The sequence below is a fragment of the Anabrus simplex genome, chromosome 1 (genome assembly GCF_040414725.1).
Source record: "Anabrus simplex isolate iqAnaSimp1 chromosome 1, ASM4041472v1, whole genome shotgun sequence".
In the NCBI taxonomy this organism is placed as follows: domain Eukaryota; kingdom Metazoa; phylum Arthropoda; class Insecta; order Orthoptera; family Tettigoniidae; genus Anabrus; species Anabrus simplex.
In genome coordinates this window covers 995,039,952-995,057,308 of record NC_090265.1, presented here as the reverse complement: position 1 = coordinate 995,057,308, position 17,357 = coordinate 995,039,952, and the positions used below count along the sequence as shown (strand labels likewise).

Sequence of the window (17,357 nt, the reverse complement as noted above, 5' to 3'; positions counted from 1 at the left end):
CTTCTGGCTTAACGACAGAGTAATAATGTTGAAATTTAGCATTAATCTAAAGATACTGTTTCTTGTAACTTGGCCAGGTAATTTATGTGCTCGTCTCAATGTTTGAGTTCTACTATCTATGGATGCTTTTTCGTTAGCACTCCAAGTGATAATCTCACCAAGATATTTAAATTTATTCATGAGGTATTATCAGAACCATTTGGGAGTAATGCTTTACTGTTGCCATTTGTTGTCTATCTGGGGCTAAAATGGCGTCCCGTTTACATCCAGGGCACAATTTCAAGTTCCTTGTTGCTTTCTCGTAGCAACCTGTTATGCGTCGTTTCATTTCTCTGTGTCTCCTGATGAAGAAAGGCAAGGTTCTTTTCGAAACGCGTTGAATGTGTTTTTTATAATTACATGGCATAAGCCCAAAAATATACCTCATGAATAGTTACACGGGCTGTAAAATTCTAAATGATAATATTTAAATTGGTCTACAACCTTTATTTTCTGAGTATTATTTAACATAATATGTGAAGTGTCAACTTGACAATATGGCATCATATATGTTTTCTCAAAAGAAATTTTCAACCCAACCTTCGCTGCTAATCGTTCCAATTCCTCTAGTTGAAATTTAGCTTCAATACTATTTGCTAATAATGCTAGATTATCAGCAAATGCGAGACAATTTAGTCAAATATTTCTTCCAATCTTAACAATCGGTGGACATACCTTATTCCATTCAAGCATAATTTTTTCCAGCACACAATTAAACAATGGGGATAATCCATCTCCCTGTCGAAGACCAGTATGAATTTCAAATGGCTTGGAGATTTCATTTCTGAACCTAACTCTAGATTTTGTATTTCTAAGAATGAACACAATAAGGTTAACAAGTTTCCGATGTAAACAAAATTCACTAAGGATATGCAATAATGATTCACGATGGATACTATCATAAGCTTTTTGAAAAATCAACACAAGTGATCACTAAATTTTTTGCTCCTAATCCTTTGATGTTTTATAATCCATCTGAGACTGATAATTTGATCTGGATAGCTTCGTCCTGGATGAAAACCACCCTGATAATCACCAAATTCACTATCAAGTTGTTCACAAATTCTGGAATATAAAATCTTAGAAAAAATCTTGTAAGTGATATCCAGCAAAGAAATTCCTCGACAATTGCTAGGATCTGATCTATCGCCTTTTTTGTGTGGTGGATGTATAACTGCAACATTCCATTCAGGGAATTTGTTGGTATTCCATATGTCAATGAGATGTTCATGTAAATTCCATATGTAGAATTAAATTTCAGATCATTTCTGTCATATATATTTTTACTGTACTTGCTATGATAACCGAAATATTTATGAATTTTGTTTTTTGTGCCAAGTCCATATCAATGCAGAGCATTGCTAACATAGAAATATTGTTCAATTGTGTTAAATGATAATGGTTTTTGTCATGATCGTCTTAAGGTGTAAAACCATGTGATCAGTCCATATCGGCAAGGAAAATTTTGAAGATTATAAAAAAATGAGAAAAAATCGTGAAGGAACGATTGAAAACAAGAGGTAGTCATGAAAGAAGAAATGACTTCCTTTACATTAGATGCCCTAATATTACAGAGTCAGAAAAAAACAAAATAAATATGAAGTTCTACAATAGCAAAAGTTCATAAAACTGATCAACAATAATATTACATGGACCACTGTTGTGTATGTTTTGTCTCATCTGCTGCCACTCATCTTCAATATATGGGATTACTGCTGTGTCCCAAGTAAAACAGCATGCCGCAATATTGGCAGAAAGTAGCTACAACAAGGAAAATTGTAAAGACGACTATCGAAATGAGAAAAAGACATGAAGGAACGTGATAAAAGGAGGAAGAAGGACTTCCTTTAAATTGGATGCCCTGATGTCACAGTAAAAAAAACCACTAGATGTGAAGGCCTAAAATATCAGAACCCGATACATGGCTTTCTTTTATATTGGAAGGAAGAGATCAAATCAAGATCAGCGATAATGCAAAACAATAATAAACTGCAGAGGGCTACAGAGAGCAAGGTAGCGAGTAAGTCCCGACAAGCCGCTGACAGGAGAGACATGTCCACTTATGTGCTTCAGAATCTGGGGAATATGAGGGGTAGACAAAAATCCTTGTGCACATGCTAAATAATTATCCCATCAACAACGGGTCCTTCGGCTAATATGTAATATAAGACTTGAATATCAGTCTTACTGATGCAAATCGTCAACATTTTCCTTTAATGAAACTACATCATCATCATCATCATCATCATCATCATTTTCCAGCTCCAGTTTGCCAGCAATTATAAGCTGGCTAATCAAGCACAATATCTCACCCAATGACAAACACACACACAAAGAACTGTGATGATTGTTGTTTAAAGGGGCCTAACAGCTAGATCATCGCCCCTATGGAACAAGGTGCAACGAAATGAAAGGATAATTAAAACTTCAAAATGTATCCACTGACTAAATTATAAAACGAACGATGAATACAAACCAATCAGTGGATCCAATATGCAATGCCTTCTTTTCTAAGATGATGCTTGTTATAAAAAGGGGTCCAAAATCCAGGTCAACAGCCCCTCATAATAGTACTAAATCACTGGTAAAGTGGAACCATGGTGTTCCTCCAACAGTGGTGCTAATAGCAGGTAATGCAGACCTGGAGCATGTCACCATTCGCAGGCAACATAGACCCAGGGTGTTCTTCATATAGTGGTACTACTCCTAGGTAACACAGACCAATTCTGAACACAGAGGAACTGACATGTTTAGTGCAGCGTAGGGCACCTTTTCTCGCAGCCGAGTGCCTCCCTGTCTCGGTGGGATACACATGATACTAACCACAGGCAACGCCTGGACCCGTGGTGTTCCTCACATAAGGGTACTTACTCCTAAGTAACGTAGATCCACGGTGTTCATCACATGGTGGTACTAATAACAAGTAACGTCAACCCATAGTGTTCCTCATGTAATGTAACTAATCACAAGTAGTCTCATGGCTCCAATTTCATCATCCGTTGGTCACTCCCTTTTAGATGCCTCTTAGGACAGGCAGGCGATGCCATTGGTGTGTTGTTCATCTGCGCACCCAACCACAGGTGGGTGACAAAGAACTGTTGCACCGGGCGAGTTGGCCGTGCGCGTAGAGGCGCGCGGCTGTGAGCTTGCATCTGGGAGATAGTAGGTTCGAATCCCACTATCGGCAGCCTTGAAAATGGTTTTCCATGGTTTCCCATTTTCACACCTTAATTAAGGCCACGGCCGCTTCCTTCCAACTCCTAGGCTTTTCCTATCCCATCGTCGCCATAAGACCTATCTGTGTCGGCGCGACGTAAAGCCCCTAGTAAAAAAAAAGAACTGTTGCAACTCATTAACCCTTTCCCACGGAATATCTTTGACTCACTGTCGGGCGAAACCTAGAGTAATAATTTGCTTGTCAGGTATAGTTGTGGAGTACCTTCACTAAATATTTTTTTCTGTAAAAACCACTTAAGATATCAATTTCAAATTTTTTAACACTGGAAAATACACAATAGTTATTCTAAAATGATGCAATGAGATCAGCTAATTACACGCACGACCCCCCCCCCCCCCCTGTTCGGAATGGTACATCAGGAAGCATGGTACATAATGTTAAATTGCTTCTTCTTGAAGTCAGTCTAAATTGTTGGATATGATGGGGCTCTTATTTTCTTGGTAATGCAGAGAACGCAGGAATTCACCCTGAATCTCCCAATTTGTTTCATTTTCGGGATCAGTCGGATGAAGATATTTCGATAGCAAATCGTGCTTCCTCTTGGACATACAAACTATAAGCAATTTTTGAATGAATGGGATTGGAAGATAAACTGACATTAGTTGGAATAGGCTATTATGTAATCAAGTAGAGGCACATAGTCCGAAAGATAATTAACTGAAGGATTAAAACTGACAATTATGTATTTTACAAGTAGGCCTAATATTTCAAAACTAGACGGTACCTGAATGAACATTTTCTGTCCTGTGCCGTATTTCGATTTCTCTCAGATTCATATCCTGTCCCAAATGCTTCCCATACTATTTTTATTATCATATATACAACTTCAAACTCACTACCATTCCATTTGTCAACATATTGATCTAATTTGTAACAAATATCCTCCGCATTCGAGTGGTTATGAGCAGCCATGTTGCTGCAGTGTGTTTACATTCAGTCAGCTGTCCGTTCTATCTAAGAAAACGTATAAAAGAACACTTTATTTTAGGATTCCGTGCATGCCAGTAGTATCTAGGAAGCGTAGAGAATTCGCTGGTTCCAAAAAGTTATATGTGTAGCAGACAGATGGCAGAGGAAGTCTGTTTGAAAGTCGAGTACGCTTTACTACGCAACCCGCAGGAGACAATGTGCAACTCCAGTACGCTTTACTACGCAATCTGCGGGAAAGAGTTAATGTGTACAGACCTCTGAATACAGAGTTTGACCTTCATAATATAGCACTAAAACAGCGTCAAAGGCTAGTAGTAGTAGTAGTAGTACCTCCTTCCAATACAACCCGACTGAACTTGTGTGGGCAAGTGAAAGGTTACGTGGCAGACAGAAACAATACGTTTAAGCTTGCCGATGTCAAAAGACGAGGCTGCAGATAGTGTCACTATTAATGTGCTGAGAATCTCTAGAAAGACTTTTCAAAAGAATCATGCGTGACCAGATCACTGAGCCTTTCGTCATCAATCTAGCAGAATCAAGAGTTATGACTCTGATGCAAAATGATTTCTTATTGTTATTAACAAGTAAGCCTAACATATATTCCTAAATTGTGTCCACTAAGGCTACATGAAATATGTATATACTCAGATATGAAACGGCATTGTTGTCAGAAATACTTGATTTTATAATGTTTGATTTTTTAGAAACGTATGATTGGGGTGATTCAAACGCCGTTGAGAACTGTTACAATAAGTGCTTTCATTATAATGTCCACTTGCTACTTGCCTTTGTTTACAAGGACTAAAACTACTTAAATACATAGTTACGTGTGAACCATGCTTATCGCATGTTCCACAATTTGACATTCAATTATGCAAATGGCTTCCTTTAGTTTTGTCTTTCAATGTTTACATGTGTCAGTCTAATGATGTCCAGTAGGGAGCAGCACACGCTATGTTTTTATCTGTGAGGTCGTTCGTTTTGCTGGAGCGATAATTTTTACTCTGTTGAGTTCTTCTTCTGTTCTATGTGGGGCGGATACTAACAATGGCTGCCGCTATGTTTGGTGTGGCATTTTTATGCTTTAAATATTCATTCAATGTGTTCAAGCCTGGACCTTTCACGCTAACTGCTATTCGATTTTACCATTGATAATCACAGGTATGTGATAGTTTGGTTTATATTTAAATTTGGTGACGAGTTATTCCCGTATGTTACGGTCAATGGCATACATCTCTCCGCTCCGTCGTACGATGTGCTTTGAATGAATGTGTTTGTGGTCTTGTTGTGATAATTGAAAAAGGGTCTCTGTGGTTATGATTTGGTGCACTGCGTGCTTTAATACTGCGTGATCCTCATGATGTGCCCCTTGTCTCGACCGCAGGAGATACCAATCCAGGTTGTACAAGGCGCAACATGCCAGTGATGTGAATAAAGTAATGTTCAATTCTGACCTTATGTGTAATTGCACACCGCACGCAAACATTTGAGTACGTGAGACCTGCTGATAATGACCGTGGAGTCATAATTTATGGTTTGTATTTGACTACGAAATCTGAACGTCCGTTCGTGTTTTATTTTCCCGATACCCTCATTGTGTGTGCGTGAACGTAGTATGCATGTGAGTTTGGATGTGTGGGGGAGAAAAGAATGGTATGTCGATCGACCTGTTGTATTTATCTTTCTAATTCTGCACCTTGTTTGTTCTCAGCGCAGAACTATATATTTTATTTATTATCCATGGCTGATGCTCAGCTTGAGTACCCGCCATGTTGGTTTCATATTTGCGCATGGGCGTCCCTATTGTATTCTTTGATCTGTCTTGGCTTTGATTGGTCCACGGAGGCTGTGCTCAGTCTCATCTGTCGTTATTCTTCTCTGCCTTTTGTTCTCCGGCACGGCTTATTGTTGTGCTAACATTTCACATTGTTAGTTGCCTGATGTAATATGTGGTGCAGTGCCTTGGATATGTGAATCCTGGTAAAACGGACGACCTGGTTGTATAGTTTATGATGAAAGGAAGCTGCTGGTAATGTAATAGCGATATTTCGAGGGGCAGTGAGCATTTAAATTACGTATCAATATGTTTTTGAAGAGTATTAGTTTGAGTTCACGCCATGTTTCAACTATGTGAAAAAGAACAAGGTATGTCCATGAGTATTACGATTAATTTCCTTATTTATTTTGTGTGATTTTCTTTTCTTGGTTTAAATTTTTTTCTCTCATATTAATTTAATAAATCCCCTGGTTTCAACCATTTCTTCTTTTATTTCAAATAGATGTAGTCTTGCCCTTGTTACCTGATTACAAGGGGGGTTTTCAGCTCAAGGTTATATCTGCGCCTTGCCCAGTCGGCACGATCCGGGCCTCAAATATTGTTCCCCATGAATATTTCACTAAGGTATTGCTTGGATCACTGATTTATGTAGTGATAGATAGGGTGGGTATGACTCACGTGCCAGCCCCGAAGTAGCCCCTTTCAGTATTTCCAGAAAGGGGTTAGAGACTCACCTGACCTGGGATCTCGCAGCCGGCTTGAAGGGGGGGGGCAGCCTTTCCGTGTATTGTTCTCGTTGGCCGCCTTGCCTGTGAGTTTCTTGGAGATTCAACGGGAATGTTCTGCCTCTAGTGACCTCGCGAAAATTCTGGCTGAAATCACATGAGCTATGAAAAGGGAGGCTAGCCGCGAACAATCGGTTAGGGTTGGACTCCGTGGTGGAGACAGTGTGAGACTCAGTGAGTTGAGGTTCAGTGGTTGGGCTGAGGGCCACAGAGGTGTTGGCTGTCACCAGTGTCCCACTGAGGAGCCGTTGTTGTGGTGTCGGAGAGACCAATGAGTAGATGGGCTGGAGAAGACAGAACGGAAGATGTGTACTACCTGAGAGAACTGTGCTTTCGTGTATTTCTGTGGACTGAGGATCGTTGTGAGTCAGCGAGGAACCTGCTATCGTGAGTGCGATGATAAATGGACCTGTGTTAATGTTCGCTGCTGTGAGTATTGTCCCGCTGTTGAATACTGTTGAGCTGTTTAGTTGTTGGCTACTTGTGAATTACTGGACTATCTGTGGAGTTGAACCAACGAACAGTCATCGTATGTCAAGTGGCCCGTAGCCCTGTGTTCAGATCCAGCGGTCTACACACAGCTGCTGTATGAGGTGACTGGACTTGGGGAAGTGAAAGGAAGGATTAAGCGTCCCCAGACCCCAGGTAGAGTAATAAGCTGGATCGCCTGATGCGCCATAAGGAAGAGCAATTTGTAAATAGACAGTACCAGTAATTAGTAAGTGTGGCCATTCATAGCAGATTAGAATTGTGTGTGTGTGCGCGCATTTATTGGAGGTTTGACTGCACTTCAATTTTCTGTATAGATAATATAAAGGTATGTAATTTGATTTTAAAAATTACAAATTACACCTCTTTAATTTTTTAAGGTCTTAAAAAGCAGTGACATAAAGTTAGACAGTTATGGCCGAAATATATTATAAACGTAGTTAAAAGGGGGGATGATGGTGATTTTATGCACAAATTTTTTTAAAAATATTAATATCACTATATTAATTTACCACTTATTGGCAATATGTTACCAAGTTTTTGTGACTCTGTGACTATTATTTTTGCAGGAATAAAATAATATATCAGAGCCTGCACAGTTGAATGACGCCTCAACTTGCTTATCGTTCAACTTCCTTTCAATCCAGAGCTTGCATACTTCAGTATTGTTGTATCTCTGACATGCTCCAGTATTCCAATGTCTTTGTTGAAGTTATAGGAGTCATCCACAGATGGCAATACTGGCACGTATTTTATGAATAAACAATGTAAACATGTCTTGGAGGTTAGTTTGTCCTTTCTGGAAGTAGTACTTCATATGAAAATATTATTGCTGTTAATACAGGGTGAATGCAACAGTTTTCAGCAAATTGTGCCTACATTATGCACAATTATGCCCTGTTTACAAAGGAAGAAACACAAGTTTGTCGGGAATCGATTTATTAAAAGAAATAAACCCAGGATACATCTGGAGGTTCTCTTGATGAGAGTGCTTCTAGGAAGAAGATATTTTCAAACTTGCTGTCAATCTGATAACTCTTGTGAACAAGATACTTCTGGGTTTAGACTGATAGATATTAGCATTTTATGCTCCAAAATTAACTCTTTATTACAATGTAGCGTGTGTTTAGGCAGTATATTGAGGGAAATGATAAAAAGAAAGAAGTGGCAAAAACCAGAGGATGGAAAAATGTTGGGTGGAAAAGTAGGCTTCCAGGCAAGGGAACAGACACACTGCAAGTTTATTATGGAAAAGCAATCAGAGGAAACTCAACAAGTGTAGATTCTATGAAAAGAGCAGTTTGGGCCTCATATTTCCATAAGCTATCCATCAATGAGCATCCACAACATATGTTGTGCCTCAGAGGCAGTGACATATGGTGTGGATATTGGAAAGCTAAAGAGGCTGGTGAGACATATGACCACAGGCAATGCTTACCTTATGTAGTTTTAGGTTACATCATGCATTCCTAACTACGAAATGTCACTGTAAAATTTGTCACAAATGGAACATAATAATTGCTTTTACACAGTTGAAGTCTAAAATCTGCAGTAAATTAAGAAATATTTTATTTTTGGTGAATATTATATATACAGTACCTACTTTACAAGTATTTTTGGTGCTACGCTCACAGTAACACACGTATGTCTTTTGTTTGTCTTACACTTTCAACAATTTTGTGTGTTATGTCTGTGTTTACTGAAGTTCTTCACTTTCGTTTTATTGCTTCAGGTGTCAATGACATCATTTCCTGAATTGTATCGCGATATGAAAGATTTAAACGGCGACAAAAAGCTATCGCCAATGTACATAAGAAGAATTCTATGGACTAATGATTTATTGGTAAAGGGATCATGCTATTTTTGTTCGAACAAACAAAATATTTATTGGTCCAGGGATCATGCTATTTTTCTTATCGTGAATGCTACTGACCTCCATTTTGCTGTTTCAACTGGCCGCTCTAGTCATATGGACACAGATGAGAGTCCACAGACATAGCACTCCCATTTCTCGGTGCTAGCCCTGGACCTCAATAAATTAACAAGAGACGGCACTAGCAGCAAAATACGTCATAAAGGCGTCTTGTATACAAGCCTTAAATATGTATTCATATTTCTCTAATAATGACGGTATTTCTTAATTTACCGCAGATTTTTCATTTCATTTAAGTAAAAGCAATTATTATGTTCCATTTGTGACAAATTTGACAGTGACATTTCGTAGATAGGAATGCGCGATGTAACCGTTGTTTTAAATTAAATAAAGCCTGTGTACAGCGATCCTGCACAGCCAACGCTTTTAGAAAAATGCTTGCATGGAGGTATACAGAACTGCAATGAAAATTTGAACAAAAATTTGGCTGCGATGCTCCAAAACTACATTTTGTGGTGCTAAAATTGTTCAGATAGCAATATATCATGCTGTTCTATAATATAATGATGGCAATGAAGGAAAAGTGAAGGTTTTAGAGCTTTTAGGGATGAACACATTAAAAACATTGAGTGTTGGAGAAGGAGTAGGTTGATCGGGCTGATGCAGCATTGACAAAAGCATCCAAAGTTCACAGGCAGTTTATAAGATCACAGAAGAGAGGAAAAGAAGATAAGGAAGACCCTGACTATGGCACAGGAAGGTTTTAAACATCCACAAAATTCTTATTTTCCAATGAAAAGTTGCAAAGTCTATCAAAGTAAACTTTAAACCTGTTTTTCTAGAAATGTAATTTTTTAGATTTAGGAACATATAACTCTATGATGATTTAAGATAGAACTTTCAAATTTTCTCACCTTGTGTGTATAGGTAACCTGCTTAAAATGGACTAAAATAAAGTAAATCAGTGGTGTATTACAAGTGATATGTGGTAAAATACATAGAAAAATTTACATTAAAAACAGTCTGTACAAAAAAAAAAAAAAAAAAAATCATAAAACTTTAATCAGTGGAACAGTAATATTAATTTTAGTCCAAGTTGTAAATTGAACCTTTAAGACTGTTTTAGGTAAGTTTCATGACAGTGTGTCTATTGGTTGAGAAATTGTGTGTTCCTTAACTGTTTAATGTTACTATACTGTTATTAACAATTGATATTGTTAACATTCATTGTATAACTTATTTTTCTATAAAAAACTGTAGATTGACTTTCTTCAAATAGCTGTGCCAGGTCACATGTAAATATGTTAATATTAAGCATTGGTTTTTAATAAAATTACATACTACTGCATTTTCACCATCATCCCCCCTTAAGACGTTTCTGCAGGGAACAAGGAAAGAGTCTACGGAGTCTTATCCTAAATATAGGTTATCGCCGTAATATCCACGTGTATTATCTTTAATTTGCAATAAGAGAACTGAACTTAAAGGTTTTCAATTATTACAAAATGTGTGAAAAGTGAAATGAAACAGCGTAGAAGTCACGCTTTTTATTTTCACCTCGTAGGCCTATATCATGATTGCAATATTTTGATATTGTTATGTATAGTATGAGCTATATGGTTAGCACGTGTTGGCCTTTGGTTCAACGGGTCTCGATTGGGTCGAGGATTTTAACGTTCCTTAGTTAATTCCAACGGTTTGGGGACTGTCTGTTTGCCGAATTAAATATTAGAATTCATCTTAGGTAGGGCCGCATTTTCATATGCGTGTAGATCGCCTATCACGCGACAACTCGAAAGACCTGCACCCGGCTCCGGAGGCCACGCTCCATTATTGCTGTTCTTATAATAGTAATATATTTACATAACGAAAAATGTCCCAATACAGTACCCGTATTTTATTTTGCTTTCCCCCTATTTTTTATGTTGCCCACATTTATATTTTTCCTGCATCTGTTATCACTTTCCCCCTGTCCCCTCAAAAACGATGCATTGAGGTTTGACTGTATATGTTATGGTCAACCCTGAAATTAAATACACGAGTTACATCTTGATGAGTGCTCATCTGTTTTCACTTGACACTGGGAACACTTTCCGTGATTGTATAAAACAAGGAAATTAAGCAGAATACGCCTCAAGAAAAGACTGATGATATCGTTTCTGAGTAACTCATTACAAACACCACTAAAAATACTAGATTGCTTAGAAATTCGTTACACAGTTTCATGAGTTTAAGAACTACCGCCAATGTTACACTCACACAAAGCCTTTCAGGTGCTACGAAGCACGGCGCAGTTACGAAAGTTGTTTTATATAAATTCACAGCCTGCTACATTTCACAGATTCCTTTTCTTCAAAATCACAGCCTACTTATTTGGGGAACATCTCATTGAATAAAGTAGCAGTTGAGGTCGAACAGGTGACAAAAGCATGGTGATAATCGATGTGATTATCGATACATTTACTGGTCGAATTTCAAACACTGCATCTCGTATTACCAGCTACTATTGAAAGTCAAACAAATTCGATTTGACCGCAGAAAGCGACACCAAGCGCGGATATTCAAAAACCGTACAATAACGCTATTCATCCCTACAACCGTAAAACACACTCAAAATCCGTACATTTGAAGAAAAAACCAGAATACTTGGCAGGTATGGCATAGTAACAAGCTCTCCCTTATTGGTTTTATATCTCACTTCCTACTTCTATGGTTTTCGGAGACAGCTGGAAATACTGCCCCACAGAGTTCTTTTATGCCCTAGTAATTCAATTTCACTGACACAAGGCTGGTGTATATGAGCAATTTCAAATACAAGACTGAACTGGAACGAAACCAGTCACCTCCAGCTCAGAAAGCTCTAAGCAACTAATCTCATTTTGTTCCGTATTGAAGATAACAATAAATAAAATTCTTTCAAGAATAAAATTTACCATGTCCACCTATTCAATACAATTATATTCTGTAGTGATTAAATCCTACATGAATTACTAGGGCGAAACATGTTCCTAATTAGTGTTTGTAATTCATGTAGGATTTAATCACTAGAGAATTACTAGGGCGAAACATGTTCCTAATTAGTGTTTGTAATTCCTGTAGGATTTAATCACTACAGAATATAACTGTATTGAATAGGTGGACACAGTAAATTTTATTCTTGAAAGAATTTTACGTTTGAGAAAGCTCTACCATCCGAGTCACACAGCCATGCACTTTAATAGCATTCTAATACCTGGTAATTTCACCAGTTGAATAACTAATGTTAGGTCCCATCTGGAATACAAAGAGGATGATAACAATGATTGTTATTATGTTATGCAAGGAAGGTTCACTTAATTGATGATAGTCTGAAGGGATAAAAGAGCATTTTGCCCTGGAAGATATTCTTTCAACCTCCAGGGAAAGATCCTTCAATAAGGCAGCATAAATCCCAAACTGATTATGGCAGAATATGATTGTATAATTTTTAGTTCCATCTGTGAATCAGTGTCGACCTCAGGACCCCAATATTGTGGATTCGAACCAGGCAGATGTAGTCTATTTTTGAATGGGGCAAGAAGTCCATTCGGCACTCCATAATGCATGATGTTAGCATGTAAACGATCTCTGGTGTCACATTTGGTGTTTAACCAATAAAATAATTAAAACTCGCCCATAAACCTGTTTTCCCACTATCTGCTAAAGTAAACGGGAACATCAAAACTGACACACAGGCAACCTAAATAGTGTCAAAACATAATGCCTGCACAGGATAGCCAAAGCCATACATTATTTTATGTATCATACAAACGAACTCACGGATGTGCACTTAACCAACTGTACTACAAAAGTGCCCCAATGCAGAGAAAGGTCTGTGTAATGAGAACAAAAGCATACCTCCATCTCTTACAAGTCCCAAGTACTTCTAGAAAATTTCCAAATGATTTCTTGTCTCCAGTTCATTAGATATTTTACATCTTCTACAACTTAAATAGAATATTTACAAGAATTAATATAAAACAGTATACTCATGTGCATTTACCAGTCTTCATTCTCCTTTTGAATGTACTTGATTACTGCCCAACAAAAGGCACGGTGCTCCCAGATATAGCGGGGATTGCATACAAAGCACTCCCAGTCAATCCTGTTTTCAAACTCAAGTTTTGCCTTCTTTGTGAAGTTCCGCATCAGACACTTCTACACGGAAAGAAGAGAAACCAAAACATGAATAGTATCAAATATCTAAGCAAAAGGAAGAATTAGAACATCATCAAATTTTAATATTATTTTTAAGATGACCATCTGTTAAGAAGGAAGTCACGCTTTTCAGTCTGACGAACACTAAATATAACATACGTAACACTATAATATACTACAAATGGTTAATTTCATCTTATTCCAATATCCATGATGACAAAATATTCAACTGTGAAGTGAAAGGTCAACCTATTCAACACTTCTTTTTATACTGTACATTTAAGTATGTATTTTTTATGGAGAAATCTTCAGTTCCTGAAAAGTCTTAGTATAAAGATAACACTTAAAATTATTACTGCAGATAGTTTTTAAAATGGTTAAAGTATCACGAGCACCAATCTTATAATCTATATGAACCCCCCCCCCCCACACACACACACTCTCTTTCTCTCTGTCGTACAAACACAACTATTTTTGTAGATATAATCTGAAGTCGAGTATATTTTAACTAAGCTCTAATTAATTTCCTCCTGAAGATACACGACAGGTCTCTATGTGAACAACATATACAGTACTGTGTACTTCAACTTTAGATTATATCTACAAATTCTTTTAAGTGTTATCTTTGTGATTTTATTGTAATTCTGTTAAGGAACTGAAGATGTTCCCATAGGATACGAAACATGTATTCCAGAAAAATAATACATAATTAAATGTATGATACAAAAAGTGTTCAATAGGTGAACCTTTTCACTTGACAAACACTATAACACCTGTTTAAGTTTGATAGCTTGTGTGTGTTTTTTTATGTATGTTATATTGTTATATTTAGTGTTCAACAGGCTGAAAAACTTTGAAGTTACAACTGATGACAATAATGATAATAATAAATTGGAAAGTAAGAAAGGAAGCAGTAAACAAACCAAAATTAATGCTGTGGGTTATTTTATGTGGTCTTAAGATGGCCAAGAATAAAACACTGAAGTCAAGATTCACTGTAAGTAAATATAAAAAGGTAAGTGAAAACTTATAAATTTAAATTATATTTAATAACTTTCAGAAGTAAAATTACTAATAGTGAGTACCTATAATTAGTGAAGTCAATTGATACACATTCAAGAATCCAACTGATAGTATCACCCCACCGCCCACCAAAATCAACAATGTCCACAAATCACAATAAAATATAAACATGAAAACACAACAAGACAAGAACACACTCAACATCTTCAATCACTGCTGTCTTCACAAAGACAGATCAATTCTAGTTGTTCTACTCCTCCTATATTTCTTTTTGTTTCCTAATCTTTCATGACTGGTACTGATTTTTTTTTTCTGTATTTATCCATCTCTCACTTTAACCAAAACTTCCTTAGTCAAGACGGAAGACCTCCTGAAATGGCCTTTCGAGATGTGTTGAAGCCTGCCCTCCTGACGTAACCTGGAAGTACAAAGAAGCTCGCCAGGGTTCTGAGAAAGAAATGGATGTATAAGAACTGAGGCAAATGAGGAGAGGGAGCTATCTTCGTGAAGATGGTAGTGTACGGAGATGTTAAGATTGTCCTTATCCTTCTGCATTTGTTAATTTGTCCTCATCTCCTTTTTCTGCGCTTTCTTGACACACACTGACCTCTTGATGTGTTCCTCCCCTCCCCACCTTACCGGTTTAACGTCACGATATCCGATAGGTTTCCGGGGATGAAGGTACAGGAAAGGGCGGAAGTAGCCATGGCCTTAGTTAAAATAGAACCACAGCAGTTGCCTGGAGTGAAAAAGGGAAACCATGAGAAACCATCTTCAAAGCTGATGAGGCAAACTTACAGCTATGTAGCCTGAACCACACAGCTAACTCACTGCATACCATTGCATTCATCCTATTGCATGTTTCTGTTCATGTTCTCATCTTTCTATATACTACGTCTTGATATGTCACTTGTTTATTCTTTTCCATCACTCGAATCACAACAAAAAAGCAAACCAAAATTACATGCCCAAGCTGTTTGGTAAGAGAAAATCAGATTAATAGCTCATTATCTCATCCTCTCAGCAACTCTTCTGTAAAGGTACCTAACCCAACACTGTTAGAACGAACACATTGACAAGTCAGTATAGGAAGAGGAAAGAACTAGTCTTTTACTATCTGTATTCACTTATTTCTTTTACTTTGTCCTGTGATTACCAAGTGAAGTGGCCACATGTATTAATGCGCTACAGCTATGGAGCCAAGCTCTGCGTTCGGGAGAAGGTGGGGTCAAATCTCACTGCCTGCTATACTGACAATGATTTTCTGTTTCCTGCATCTGCATTCAGTGACACTGGAAACTTGGCCAGAAAATACATCACAGAAGAAAATAAAGCCTCGGATGCAGATGTAATTTGTGCAACTGTTGCAATCTTCAGCATTTCATTCCTCAATGGAAACGTGTGGACAGTGTAGTCACACATGGCAGTGAAATACTTTCGAACCGATGAGAAAAATTTCTCCTCCTTGTCATGCTTCAGATACTCTATGAATTAGGAAGTACAACAACCAATGGCCAAGTCACAATCATTCTTCTGGTTTCCCGTGTTGTGGTAATCGACTTCCAAAAGAGAGGAGGATTTCTCCACTGAAGGTCGTACAAATTTCGATTTCAAGTTCCTAAATGCGTCCAGCAGCAGATCCTGCAGAAAATGGATGTGAGGCACACTTGATTGCAAAATTACACTTGGCTTATCACATGTAAGTATAATATTTGAGATTTAAAAAAAAAAAAAAAAAAAAAAAAAAAAAAAAAAAAAAAAAAAGCCTCATTTAAATTTGATGACGGGAACATATATCCGTAGCTGTTACGTTGTAATAGGCCTCATTACTTCCCCCCAAAAATGTAAATAGTATGTTTTGATGTGCGAGGCCATAATTTCACAAACTTCTGATATAATCCGGCAAACGATTGGCTGACTAACCTGATATAATTAGCACAAATTAACCTTAAAATAACTGGTAGTAGTTCAACATGTTCATATTTCTTATAATTCAGTATAGTTCTTTACTTTCATAGGCCTACAGTATTTTTTTTTTTGCTACGGGCTTTATGTCGCACCGACACAGATAGGTCTTATGGCGACGATGGGATAGGAAGGGCCTAGGAGTTGGAAGGAAGTGGCCGTGGCCTTAATTAAGGTACAGCCCCAGCATTTGCCTGGTGTGAAAATGGGAATCCACGGAAAACCATCTTCAGGGCTGCCGACAGTGGGATTCGAACCCACGATCTCCCGGATGCAAGCTCACGGCCGCACGCCTCTACGCGCACGGCCAACTCGCCCGGTGCCTACAGTCTTGATAACTTATCAACTTGTAACACGTTTCCAATTAATTAAGCGAAATAGGGTAATGATGATGATGATGATGATGATGATGATGATGATGATGATAATAACAACCTGAAATTAAGAGGTGGCATAAAATATCAAAACAACTGCTTCATTAATGGTGAGATAATGAGTCCTCTAGAGGTTATGTCCACTCTCTCAAACAAAGGAACAAGAATATGAATACTCTCACTTTACTAAAAAAACCTTCTTTAAATTGTTGATCATATTACATTTCGACAGGATTTTCCACCTCTCCTGTGTGCACAGAAAGTATTCTGTGTATGAAATGCAACTTATTCAGCAAAATCATCCTCCATCTTGCTGCAACATAAGTGAGTCACTTAAGTGTGTGTGGGAGGTCCACTTAACACTTAACTAGGTAATATCAAATAAAACCTGGCTTATAAGGGGCACATATGAGGTGGTCCGTTCCAAAACTCGTCTTATCCATTCAAAAAAAAAAAAGAGTTAGAGGTAGCATTGCCTTCTTGGTGATGTTTGTTATAGTCCTAACACAAAATTAAGCACCAAAACGCGCCTTTTCCCATATAAATCTGTCACCAAACTTAGGCTATTGTTCCATAACTCGCCTTATCCACGGCGCTTGTCGTTCCAAAACTCGCCATATACAATCAACCAATAGGAATGGATAATTTCAGCACGTGACTCACGCTACAATTTACCCGCGTTTTATGC

The 17,357-nt window shown here is 37.7% G+C and overlaps 1 protein-coding gene across 3 annotated transcripts in view; it reads right to left on the bottom strand.

The window, feature by feature from the left end:
• LOC136857877 (uncharacterized) overlaps positions 1–17,357 on the bottom strand; it is a 177,402-nt gene that overhangs the window by 17,092 nt on the left and 142,953 nt on the right. For all 3 annotated transcript variants that reach the window (XM_067136903.2, XM_067136904.2, XM_067136905.2), the window contains one exon: positions 13,153–13,307. In XM_067136903.2, coding sequence (XP_066993004.2) covers positions 13,153–13,307 — 155 coding nt within the window. The remainder of the gene's footprint in view (positions 1–13,152; positions 13,308–17,357) is intronic.